The sequence below is a fragment of the Lissotriton helveticus genome, chromosome 6 (assembly GCF_964261635.1).
Source record: "Lissotriton helveticus chromosome 6, aLisHel1.1, whole genome shotgun sequence".
NCBI lineage: Eukaryota > Metazoa > Chordata > Amphibia > Caudata > Salamandridae > Lissotriton > Lissotriton helveticus.
Window position 1 is genome coordinate 1849191146 of NC_136067.1, and position 13005 is coordinate 1849204150.

Sequence of the window (13005 nt, forward strand, 5' to 3'; positions counted from 1 at the left end):
CAAATTACCGCCCCATATCCCTCCTCCCTTATTTGGGTAAAATAGCAGAGTCCCATGTCACCCAGGTGCTTAGCTCCTTTATTGAAAGCAGCAGCTATCTTGCACCCTGCCAGGCGGGCTTTCGCCCCCGGCACTCTACTGAGAAGGTGGTTATCTCAGTCATGGACCAACTTAGGGAGGGCCTAGACACCAACACCCCCCAAGCCTTGGTCCTTCTGGACCTTTCCGCCGCCTTTGACACGGTAGATCATTCCATCCTTCTGTCCCGTGTCAAGGCGGCGGGCATAGGGGGCCAGGCCCTCACCTGGATAGGCTCTTTCCTGAAGGGACGAACTCAGGCGGTTCATTTGGCCGAATTCTCAGCTTCACCCAGCAAGGTGAACTGTGGCGTTCCCCAGGGCTCCTCCCTTTCCCCTCTTTTGTTTAATCTTTACATTTTCCCCCTTATTTTTGCACTCCAACAAATGTAGGTCACAGTCTATAATTACGCTGATGACCTCCAGCTTATATTTAATTTTTCCTCTGCTTTACCCGCTGCCTCTAACTTCCAGTCGGTCCTTCTGTTTATCCGAGGTTGGATGAACGCTAACCATCTTAAGCTCAACCCGGATAAGACAGAACTGATCTTGACTGGGGGGAGCGGCAATCCTTGGTCACCATCCTTTTGGCCTGTCTCTTTCGGCCCCCCTCCCACTCCCTCTCACTCTGTTAAAACCCTGGGCATTATGCTCAATAACCAGCTGACACTTCACACCCACATTAGTTCTGTTGTTTCCTCGTCCTTTTAGGTCTCGCCTGTCGATGCGCATGCGCATCGAGCAAGCGAGACTATAGGGGCTCATCTACTCTTTATCTAACTTGCAAGGAATCGTGGCGATTCCTTGCAGTGCCCGTGACTTTTAAGCTCAATGCGCATGTGCATTGAGCTTAAAAGCGCGTGCACAGCCGCCCGCATTCCTCCGACACCTTTGAAGTGAAGCTTAGCTTCACTTCAAAGGCCCGGCTTCTTCACACCCACATGCCGCTCTGCCCCGCTCCGCCCCCTCCCCTGAGTCATCCTGCCTGCCCAGACTTCTCCTCCCCCCTACTTACATCCCGCTTACAAGGAGACCATTTTCTCTTTAATGTGCGATGGCAGACTCGCATTTCAAACATGCATTTCTGGTGGCCCCCTACATGCTTCAGGTCCGTCACACTTAGCTCGTGCTTTGAAAACGTATGCTTTTGCCAGCTAACTCGTTAGCAGCTTTCCTATAGCTGCTTTTTAAAATCCCCGTACTTTTTTTCTAGCTTCTCTTGCGGCTTCATTTTGCTCGCCCCATGTCTGCTCCTTCACTTACTCCCACCCTTAACCCCCCCTCCCCCCTAACACCCCAACCCTGGTTTTCCAGCCGTTGACAGGACTCACAATTGGTCTGAGGCCAGCAGTGCGAACACAGGACACACACTGCCAATACATTAACACTATTGCTGGCAGGGCTGGCTCTCTAAAGTATTTGCTCGCAGCTTGTGGAATGCCCGGCACCAAAGCGCTTACATACATCTGCGCACACCTCTTTGGCGCTACAAAAACTGCCCTGGTGCTTTTTGCGATTGTGCACATTAACTCAGCTGTTCCAAATCTCTGCACTTACTGTGCTCGTTTATGTGATACAAAATACTGCCAATACATTAACACTAATGCTGGCAGGGCTGGCTCTCTAAAGTATTTGCTCGCAGCTTGTGGAACGCCCGGCACCAAAGCGCTTACATACATCTGCGCACACCTCTTTGTGGCTACAAAAACTAACCTGCTGCTTTTTGCGATCGCGTGCATTAGCCCAGCTGTTCCAAATCACCCCTGCACGTATTACTCTGCTCGTTTATATGATACAAAACACTGTTAATACATTAACACTAATTCTAGCAGGGCTGGCTCTTTAAAGTGTTTGCTCGCAGCTTGTTTTTGTTTAATCCGCCCCCTCCCCTGAGTCATCCTGCCTGCCCAGACTTCTCCTCCCCCCTACTTACATCCCGCTTACAAGGAGACCATTTTCTCTTTAATGTGCGATGGCAGACTCGCATTCAAACACATTTAGTAACTATTGCAACGTTTCACACCACTCCAGACTTGGTGGCGGCTACACTTGATCCTGTTTTACAAGCAAGGTGTTAATGCATTTCTGGTGGCCCCCTACATGCTTCAGGTCCGTCACACTTAGCTCGTGCTTTGAAAACGTATGCTTTTGCCAGCTAACTCGTTAGCAGCTTTCCTATAGCTGCTTTTTAAAATCCCCGTACTTTTTTTCTAGCTCCTCTTGCGGCTTCATTTTGCTCGCCCCATGTCTGCTCCTTCACTTACTCCCACCCTTAACCCCCCCTCCCCCCTAACACCCCAACCCTGGTTTTCCAGCCGTTGACAGGACTCACAATTGGTCTGAGGCCAGCAGTGCGAACACAGGACACACACTGCCAATACATTAACACTATTGCTGGCAGGGCTGGCTCTCTAAAGTATTTGCTCGCAGCTTGTGGAATGCCCGGCACCAAAGCGCTTACATACATCTGCGCACACCTCTTTGGCGCTACAAAAACTGCCCTGGTGCTTTTTGCGAGTGTGCACATTAACTCAGCTGTTCCAAATCTCTGCACTTACTGTGCTCGTTTATGTGATACAAAATACTGCCAATACATTAACACTAATGCTGGCAGGGCTGGCTCTCTAAAGTATTTGCTCGCAGCTTGTGGAACGCCCGGCACCAAAGCGCTTACATACATCTGCGCACACCTCTTTGTGGCTACAAAAACTAACCTGCTGCTTTTTGCGATCGCGTGCATTAGCCCAGCTGTTCCAAATCACCCCTGCACGTATTACTCTGCTCGTTTATATGATACAAAACACTGTTAATACATTAACACTAATTCTAGCAGGGCTGGCTCTTTAAAGTGTTTGCTCGCAGCTTGTTTTTGTTTAAATGCAAATCATTCCATATCAAGCCGTGTGCTTCCAGCCTGCAGGCGGCTGCACCGCTCTGCGACCAGACGTTTGAAGCCCATGTTTTGGGCCAAGCAGTACCCCGTCACATATAAACACAGCCACGTGTATTGGAAATAGATAAAACGGAATGCGTCTTGTGACCATAGAACTGGATGTACAGACGATTCAAGGGCTTCCAAGGGGTTTATAATCCTGCAGTGCTGGTCTAAATCTAGCTGCTAGGAAGTGCAGGTGCGTCATTCATGCTGAAGTAACCAGGGCCTTCCACACATTGGACACTGCGCTGCCTCACTCACACTGCGCTGCCTCACTCACACTGCGCTGCCTCACTCACACTGCGCTGCCTCACTCACACTGCGCTGCCTCACTCACACTGCGCTGCCTCACTCACACTGCGCTGCCTCACTCACACTGCGCTGCCTCACACACACACACACTACGTAGTCACACACTGCTGTGTGTCACTCACACGGGTGATTGTGCGCTTTACAAATGTGGACTTTACTGTCCTATCACACACACTGCACTGTTACACACAAACTGCACTGTGAGACGCACACTGCACTGCCTCTCACACACTGCCCTGCTACACACTACACTGCCTCACACACACACTGTGCTGCCTCACACATGAAATGCACTGCCTCACACACTGCGCTGCCACACACACACTGCGCTGCCACACACACACTGCGCTGCCACACACACACTGCCTCACACACACACGCTGCCTCACACACACACACACACACTGCGCTGCCTCACACACTGCGCTGCCTCACACACTGCGCTGCCTCACACACACGATGCCTCGCACACGATGCCTCGCACACGATGCCTCGCACACGATGCCTCGCACACGATGCCTCGCACACGATGCCTCGCACACGATGCCTCGCACACGATGCCTCGCACACGATGCCTCGCACACGATGCCTCGCCCTCAACTCATCCTCACCCTCAACTCATCCTCACCCTCAACTCCTCACCCTCAACTCCTCATCCTCAACTCCTCATCCTCACCCTCACTCATCCTCACCCTCACTCATCCTCACCCACCCTCACTCACCCTCACTCACCCTCACACAGTGCAATAGGTCTCGGAGCATTTGAGTTAGAGCTTTTAGAATTGTTTATGGCTTTTTTTATTTGTAATTCTTTAGCATTGGCTACAGGAAACAAAAATGCTAAAGATTTACAAAAAAAACCCATAAACAATTCTAAAAGCACTAACTCTAATGCTGCGAGACCTATTGCATTTCCAATGCTTGTTTTACTTTACGTATCATTAGGAAAGTATCTCGCTTTTTTTCTCCCTCTGCACTAAAAATTATTGTTATGGCCATGATCCTATCCAAAATCGATTATGGCAACATCATTTATAACGGAGCTCCGGCCTATGCACTCCAACGCCTTCAGCTGGTGCAGAACCAGGCAGCTCGCCTGGTACATGGCCTCCCAAAATTCTACCACTCCTCCCCTCTTCTTATTGCCCTTCACTGGCTCCCAATTAAGCAAAGAGCCCTCTTTAAACTTGGCTGCCTTACCTTTCAGGCTCGGGCTGGCACGGCCCCTACTTTCATTAATGCGGCTATAACCAACTACATTCCCGCAAGAGATTTGCGCTCTTCCTCTAAATCTCTGCTAGTCACTCCTCGGTTTAAGAAGAGCCATTCCGGCGGCCAGAAATTCTCGGTGCAGGCCCCCACCTTTTGGAACTCTCTTTCCTCTTCCCTAAGATCCCTGTCATCCTACACTGAATTCCGAAAAAACCTTAAGACTCTGCTGTTCCAGCAAGCGTTCAGCTCATAAATCTCCTCCTTCCCTCAGATCGAAATCCTATAGCGCCATGAAACTGCTAGTGAACGTGCGCTTTATAAACAACTCCAAATTCAAAATTCAAAATTCAAATACATATTTACAAAACTATATTGGTGTGGTACAGTAATTATAATACCTGTATGTACAACTATCGAGTTTGGAAATGCAAGATCGTATGGATTCTAGGAAATATTTGGGTCACTAACTACTGCAGTTTGAAAAGGCTTCATTCAAGCAGTGCTTCATGATTTAAGGTGATTGCATTCCAACCTACAGTTTGGGTCATCTAATCTTATGCTGTTGAGATTCTTCCTAAATCAATATAAAGACATTCATCCAGCACTGGAGGGCCAGTATTTATGGTGAATAGGGGGCATTGCACATAAAAGTGGGAGCATCTGAAAGGAGTGGTACTTTCATATATTCTAATCCCATCGTGGCAGGGCTAGGGCCAGCCATGGTGACATTGGATGGAAGGTAGATGCACTAACTGGTCAGAAGATGTGTACTGAAAGGACACTAGTCTGATAACCTGAGCATTGTCTCATAGTTGCTTGGAAGATGTACAAAGACCCTAGGATGTATCTGGATATCGCAAGGCAGACTTCACAAGCCTGGTTGGGCAGTTGATGGTCAAATCTCAGAAGGGAGCCATACAGGAAGTATTTTATTCCTGGCCTCGTGAGTTCTTGATGTGGATTTCCAGGACTAAACTAAAGGAACCTGCTTGAGGGTTGCCTAGTCCTCCTACATACAGACAACTTCAAGGGAATCAACTTCTCATGTTGCACTCACCTATTCCTCACAGAGTACCACTCACAGAGCATATAAGTATAAACAGTCAAAAGTACAGCAAACACATTCACTCTGAGGTGAATGAGTGGGGCTGATCCAATTTTCCATGGGGAGTCTGAAAAAATTTGAAAGGTTTGAGTAGAAGAAATGTCCATCAAGACGCACAATGTCCAGGTGAGGGGAAGGGCCCTCACGCCCTCGGTTAAGGGTCGGTGGGAGTAATTAATTACATAGGGGACCCTTATGTATTGATAAAAAGAAAAACTAAAACCCTGAACACCCACCATGGACTCACAGAAATTATATTCACTTGGTGTAGGGGTGGGAACTGTTCAGAGCAATACAGAAAAGTAAACTTTGGCATTGGGCACAGGATTTCTGTAGCAGTGCAAGGTTTTTTGTAATGCAATTAATAACAGCGAATAGCACTGTGCATTCTATGGTTGCAACACAATGGCTTGAGATGACTTGTTATTTAACAACATGACTTACGCATACACAACTAATGTTCTGAGTAAAGGTATTTAACAATCTAAAGGGTCAATCACGGTTCTTGTTGTCTGACAAAGGGTGCCATGGAAAGAACAAAGACAATTAAAACGGCAGCCTTATTGTATTCTTAAACTGTGAAGGATGAAAGGTCATTCATAAATGTTGCTCGCCTTTTTTGCATGTTGTGTGTAACTTATAAAGAAGAGATAACTACTTACCATTGGAAACAAAACATATTCCCGGAGGAAGTCTTGGGATTGAAAGTTACTGTAATTTCCAAAGTCAGCTAAAAGAAGAAGGGAACTTTTCAATGTGCAGAAGATTTTGCAACACTAACAAAATGGCACTTCACAGCAAAAGACAGCGTGATAATAAATGTGACAGTTCAAATATGGGCACATATAAGTCAAGGTAATGGACTTCACAATGCAATATTATTTTCTCTTTCAATGTTCATTCTTAAGAATGTCAAAACAGGGTCATAACAAACATATCAACTGATTTACAATATTTAACATTATGGTTTTTACTTAGTATCAAAATCGCTAAAGTTGTATTCTTAGCTTGAGTATTGCAATACATTTTTTATTCCACAAAATGAGTTTTGGATTGTTTGCAATACTCTTAAATGTCCTCTCGTTTAGACCCTCATTATGAGCGGCCCCGTAAAGGGACTGTTTTCCCTAGCCCCCGAGATACTGGTAACTAGAATCCACGTCGATATGGACCTTGAGGGTCCACTAACAAATCAGAAATTACCAAGAAAATTATGTAATTGCGGGTCCAGTTCCGCCAGTAACCATTCATTTGGTGATGGACCTTCACCCAAATCATCCGAGGTCTCTGCGTGGAAGTTAAGAGATAGGCGGTGTTTCCGCAGATCTCATAATTCTGATGAGGCCAGTAACTGCGGCTACCAGCCCTATTAGCATTAAGGGGCCACCCATACTGAGGGCGCAAGTATCTTAAAAAATGTGTTCCCAATGCAGAGGTAATAACGTGATCATTACCTCTCCATGCAATTCATTTATCTGAGCGAGAGAGTAGCCTGGAAAAAAAAACACCCCCACTGTGAACCATATGCTAAATGTTGTTGGGTGAGCGAGCAAAACAAGAGATCTCAACTTTCCCTCTGAGAGTTTAATTTTTTGTTTCTGTGACTGTTTTCTTTTCCATAAATCTCACTATCATTTGCCTTCTCTATTTTTCACTTACATACTTCTTTCTGTTATCACATCTCTTTCTATATTTATCCTTAGTTTTTGTTTCTATCTTCTTTTTCCTATTACATTTCCATCTATATTTATGTCCTCCTCCTTTGTTTCATTTTTCCATCTTTCCTTGCATTTTTTTGTTCTGTTTTTTCTTTCAAATTTTCAGATTCTTTCTTCCATCTTTCTTTCCTTCTTTCTTTTGTTGCAGACTTTTGTTCACTTTTGCGGTTCTCTTTCCTGCTCTTTATTCCATTATATACACTTTTGTATTTTTTTTGTCTTTCATCCCCTGCATTCCATCAATCTTATAATGTCTTTACTCATTGCAATATTTTCTCTACTTCAGTCTTTCATTTTCGTTCTCTATCTCTCTTCATGTGCCCCTATCAATTCAATTTTTCCTACTAAATGTCATTATTGCTCCTGCTCGCTAACTCCACGTCACTCTGGTTGGCTACTTTGAAATCACAAGACCTCCCACCTGACAGTCCTTTCCAGCTTGCAGCTTATTCACGACAGTCTATGCAGAGATCGTTAAGACAGGATTTACATGACAACATAAAAAGTATGTAAAGAACAGCAATGGTCCAGAGATAGTCCAGTCCATTTGCTTCAGCTGCTAAGTTGGGGGATTCAAGACACTTGCATTCCTGGCTAACGATGATACATCATCTATTCAAGATATATAACTGATGGGGTCACTAAAGATTTTTTAGCTATAATCCATGTAATTGCAATCTTGCCATCCAACAGTGGGATGCTGGCAAGATACCAAAGTTTCAAACAAATAATATGTATGTCTGTAATTTTATGAGGAGGATCAGCACAGACTATGGTTCAATTAGTACTCCTGAGTCTCCCCGTCACTTACAGAGGACTACGACTACCCTCAATTAGGGTAACTGGGCTGTGGTGCAACAGGATGGGTACATGCAGTCAAATCAATTAAAACAAATTGTCTTGCAAGAGTAAGAGGTGTTTTCGCTTTGCTCCCTATTTACATTTAAAGTGCCTTCAGACTTTTGTGATTTGTGCGCTATACAAGAGACTATGACTATGACTATGACATCAGACGTGGGCAAGGAGCTGGGTTACAGACCAAAAGTTTCACATGTATTTAAACAGCAAAAGCATCTTGGGCTTGCAGTAGGTCCTTAAAAATGTATTTTTGTTAAATAAGATCTTAAAACCTGGCTAACTATGTAAGAAGTGGCAGACAGATGTGGTTCTTGGGGTTCTGTATTTAACATACCCAAGTGATGACATTGACTCCAATTTGAATTGGGAAGCCTTGCTATAGAAAAAGAGAAATGTAGCGTTAGGTATTATGAAACAAGGCACTAAGTTAACAGAATCATGGGTATGGTGCTAATACTCTTATCCACATTTAAAATACATGTGATGCCAATTCAGTTCCCATTTCTGGTTTATCCATAAGGGCCTGGAAGTGTTCTAATCGGATGTAAAGGAGGGTTTATTGTGGAAAAAGCTTTCTGGATTTAAAAGCTTTGAACCCATTTTCTACTATCAGAATAGATTTGCAGTTCACTTCAACTAAGTTTGTAGCTGCTTGTGGAGCACAGTGATGGCTATGAGATGGATGTTGCATACCACCAAAGGAGATGTAAATTTCTGATGTGCAATGAAAATCTGGCGCAAGACCTGGTAACAGCCCTTGAGGCATGGGTCCAGAAGGGGGGTTGATCTCATTTGGATACAAAGAAGAACAGTTACAGGGAATACATAAAGAAAATCATCAGGCAACTAGAGATAAACAACATACAAAGAAACTATTTCCCTAGTAAGTAAAAGGTCAAGTGATCTTGTTTTCGGCTTTGTACTCCAGGAGACCTGCTCTTATTTCTTCTTTAAATTTTGCTTGGCAGATTGAATTGAAGTTAACTCATGTAAGGTATCTAGATGGCCTATACAACAGCATCAATCTTATGGAGCATGTCTGGACCTTTGCTCTAGTAGCCTTTTGCAAGGTAAAGTGAACAAAAAACAAGAACATGGCCTCCACTCAGAGCAGCATTCAAACATTTTTAGAGTTACCTTAAATAGGATCCTGCTTTTTCAGATGAAAGCTTAGCCTGGTACTGGTCCTAAATTCCTTTAATCTTCCTGACAATAATTTTCTACCTTTCATCCACGTTGATAAATTGTTTGCATTTTATGGGGACCCTTCCCAAACTAGTTAATATCATTTGCAAAGCTTAGTTATTTTTTTATCAATTTACCTGGAAATCTTAAGCAAACTTGCTGCAAAACCAATGCCCAAGTAAGTAGGAGTGGTGGCTGCTGTAATGCTTTTTGCTGCATTGCACACGCTTTGGGTTGGTCAAGCCTTGCTAACATACAACATAAGGTTTCTATTCCAACCTTGAATCCAAGCCATGCTTGAGTTGTTGAACTATTTACTTATGGCACATTGTGCTATCCAACAAAACATAAAGGAAATTACTTCAAGAAGAAGATAATCATAACCCTTGCTTTGTGAAACTGTGGGAATTTCCAAATTGGAGGTTTTTCTTGAAGCGGTCTAGTAATCTCTGATCGTCTAAAGGGAATCTATACTTATGTTGTGCTTTCATTATAAAGCTGTAACTGCAAACACAACAATGATGGACAGAATGTGGATCAATGTCACACATTCACCCCAGTCCAAAGATCTAGGCCCAAATCCATCGTTTTTCCACTCCACACCACCCTGGGTCAGACAATGGCGATATGCAAATCAGCGCTGACCCTGTGCCCCATGGGAACAGTCCAGTCCGAACTACAAAAGCCATGTCTTTCCCAGTACGGAAACAAGCATCCGAGGACCGGCCCGGTTTCGAGGTAACACCTCTCTTCAGCCCGGCTAGCTTTAATCCAGTGGTGTGGAGTGCCTGGGACTCACGTCTGAGCATCCCCAGTACACTTAGAGCGGTAACTGCAAACACAACAATGATGGACAGAATGTGGATCAATGTCACACATTCACCCCAGTCCAAAGATCTGGGCCCAAATCCATCGTTTTTCCACTCCACACCACCCTGGGTCAGACAATGGCGATATGCAAATCAGCGCTGACCCTGTGCCCCATGGGAACAGTCCAGTCCGAACTACAAAAGCCATGTCTTTCCCAGAACGGAAACAAGCATCCGAGGACCGGCCCGGTTTCGAGGTAACACCTCTCTTCAGCCCGGCACACTGGTGCCTATCTTTAAAGTAATCCAAAATAACGAACCTCATTCTAATTCCGCTTTATCCCTGTATACTCAGCAGGTCATCTAGCATACAAACACAAGTCATTTCAGTTGTAACATAGCCAAATTAATTTAGCCTACTGCCAGAAACACGGATAAAAAAAGGATATTTCACGATTTATCTGAAATTATGATCAGTATGCCTTAGAAAAGGATTGGCACAGATTCACATGACAGTTAGTTCTTGGAGAAGCTTAAGCTTAAGCTGCAGATAGTGTAATAAAAGGTGGTCTTACTCACTTGTAACAATGCTTCTTGGTTTCTACACTATTTTTTAATGACAATGTTATAGCTGACATGGCTGTTGTGGATTTAAAATTTCCTTCAGAGTGATAAGATTAGTTTGATAAAATCATAACCAAATTCCAATTTCATGTAAAATAAATAATAATATAATACATGATGGCTAGCCCATGGATCACATATGGCAATTCTGCAGTATAATCTCAATTTGTTTGTAGGAAATCTTTTAGTGCCTCATTGGCATGAACAGCAGGCTGACATGACTACTTTTTCGTTAACAAGAGCATTGACCTGCGTACTTCAGATAATGCTTCTATGACTTATAAAGAAACAGTGGACTTGAGCACAAATACACTCGTTTTTCCTAGCATAGTATCTTAATTCACAGATATCAAATGAGCTTGCTCTCCGGATAAGATGCCCTTACACAATAATGATCCAGGTCTGGATTCCCAGAGTGATCAAAGTAGCATTCGTCCCATAGATCTTCTATGGGCGCTAAGTCGAATGGTGCCTCATCACGGTCGGCGGGGCCAATGGGGCAGCCTTCCTCATAGGAGAGGGGGGACCACTCTGTTGATTGTGGAGGCATGGAAGTGGTGCCATAGGAGGTGGTGTCAGTGGTGGAGGAGGTGGTTGTGGAGGAAATAGAAAATAAAGAAGAGGACTGATGCCTCTGTCCTTGCATTTCTTAGCCTTTGGAGTTGCAAGGGATTATAAAGATGACTGTTCCTCATAAGTTAGCTTGCTCTTCTGAGGCAAAGTGTTCGAAAGTGTGGCTGAAGGGAGCTTTGTCAGGATTTTTCCTATTTAGGGATGGATGAACAATCGCTTACGCCAAGCATTAAATTCCTCCAGCAGCCTCTGAAACATAGGTTTCTCCAAATCATCTGAGCCAATAGTCGATAGGATCTTCAACGCCAGTGGCGGCTTTGGAGCTCCCAAGGGTCTCAAAGCAGATGGTAGTCTCAGAAGGTGAAGGTGTGTTTAGCATCAAAGGTGGTGGAGGCTCGGGGATCATCCTATGCCTTGGCGGAAGCTGGGAGCAAGGTCAGCTCCGAAGCCCTTGGCCAGTGCTAACCGTAACGCAAAGCCGGGGAAGATCCTGAGGTGTAGTGGTTGGAGGGCCCGATATCAGACTCCATAGTGCTGGTAGTTCTCTGCCTCTACCAGAGGCCTCCTGGGAGGCTTGGTGTGTGTGTGGGTGCAGACCATACTTACAGCCTTTGCAGAGATCTTTGTTCCAGGGCAGGAAGTGGTTGAGGTGATGAAGGTGTTTTGCTCCTCCTTCTCCTGGTCCAAGTCGAGCAAAAATACCTCCTCTGCACTGGACGACAGCTGGTGAGGTGGGATTTGCCGAAGGCAGTCATCCTCAACTTTCTAGACATTGATGGAAGCCTGTTCTCCGAAAATGATGGTGGTGTCGGCGGCGGCTTGCCACTGCATCTTCTATGGTTCTCACCTTCTTTATTGTTGATACCAGGGCCGGCTCTAGAGTGGTGCGACCGCACCGTTTGCTGACTCCGGGTGGGGGCGTCGTGTTCGCAAGTATATTATGGTTTGAAAAGCACCTGCTGCCACGTTCCTGGCCTCCAGCAATTTTCAGGCAACAATAAAAATGTTAAGATAACTCAGGTGATTAATGTTCCTCCTAGATATAGATCGGAGGTTTGTCTAGTGACGTTTTGACTCATGGAAAGGTAGAACAGAGTGTTAATATGCCTGCTTAAAAGAACGAGTACCATGCAGATCACAAACTGCATATAAGGTAAATAGGTCAGTCGGTTACTGCTTTTGTCAGAGATCCTGTTGTTACTTACCGTTTAGAAGTTAAAATCCTAACATAGAACAGTGAGCAATTAACTGTCATCAAAGAGCTGCACACAAACTGCAAGGTATAGATTTTAGAGCATTATACTTTCTTCCCCAGTCTTTCATTATTCTAATGTTGGAAAAAGGCTTAATTGGATAGAAATAAATTCTGATTATTAAAAAGAATCCCCAACCACGGTGTTCCGTTTTAAATTCCGAGTTAGGGCCTCTCCCGACCAAGCACTATTAAACTATATGGTCTACCAGTATGGATGACATTTGTCTCCCACACCTTGTATTCCTCCATCTTATGTAACATTTCCAGTACACTAATTTACACACCTATGATTGATTGTCTCTATGTAGTGTGTGATGTAAAGTGCTCCGACACCCTACACTG

General features: G+C 44.5%; 1 protein-coding gene across 1 annotated transcript in view; it reads right to left on the reverse strand.

Moving 5' to 3' along the window:
* PTPN14 (protein tyrosine phosphatase non-receptor type 14) overlaps nucleotides 1–13005 on the reverse strand; it is a 524356-nt gene that overhangs the window by 163043 nt on the left and 348308 nt on the right. Inside the window, exon 5 of the mRNA XM_078649778.1 lies at nucleotides 6304–6371. Coding sequence (XP_078505904.1) covers nucleotides 6304–6371 — 68 coding nt within the window. The remainder of the gene's footprint in view (nucleotides 1–6303; nucleotides 6372–13005) is intronic.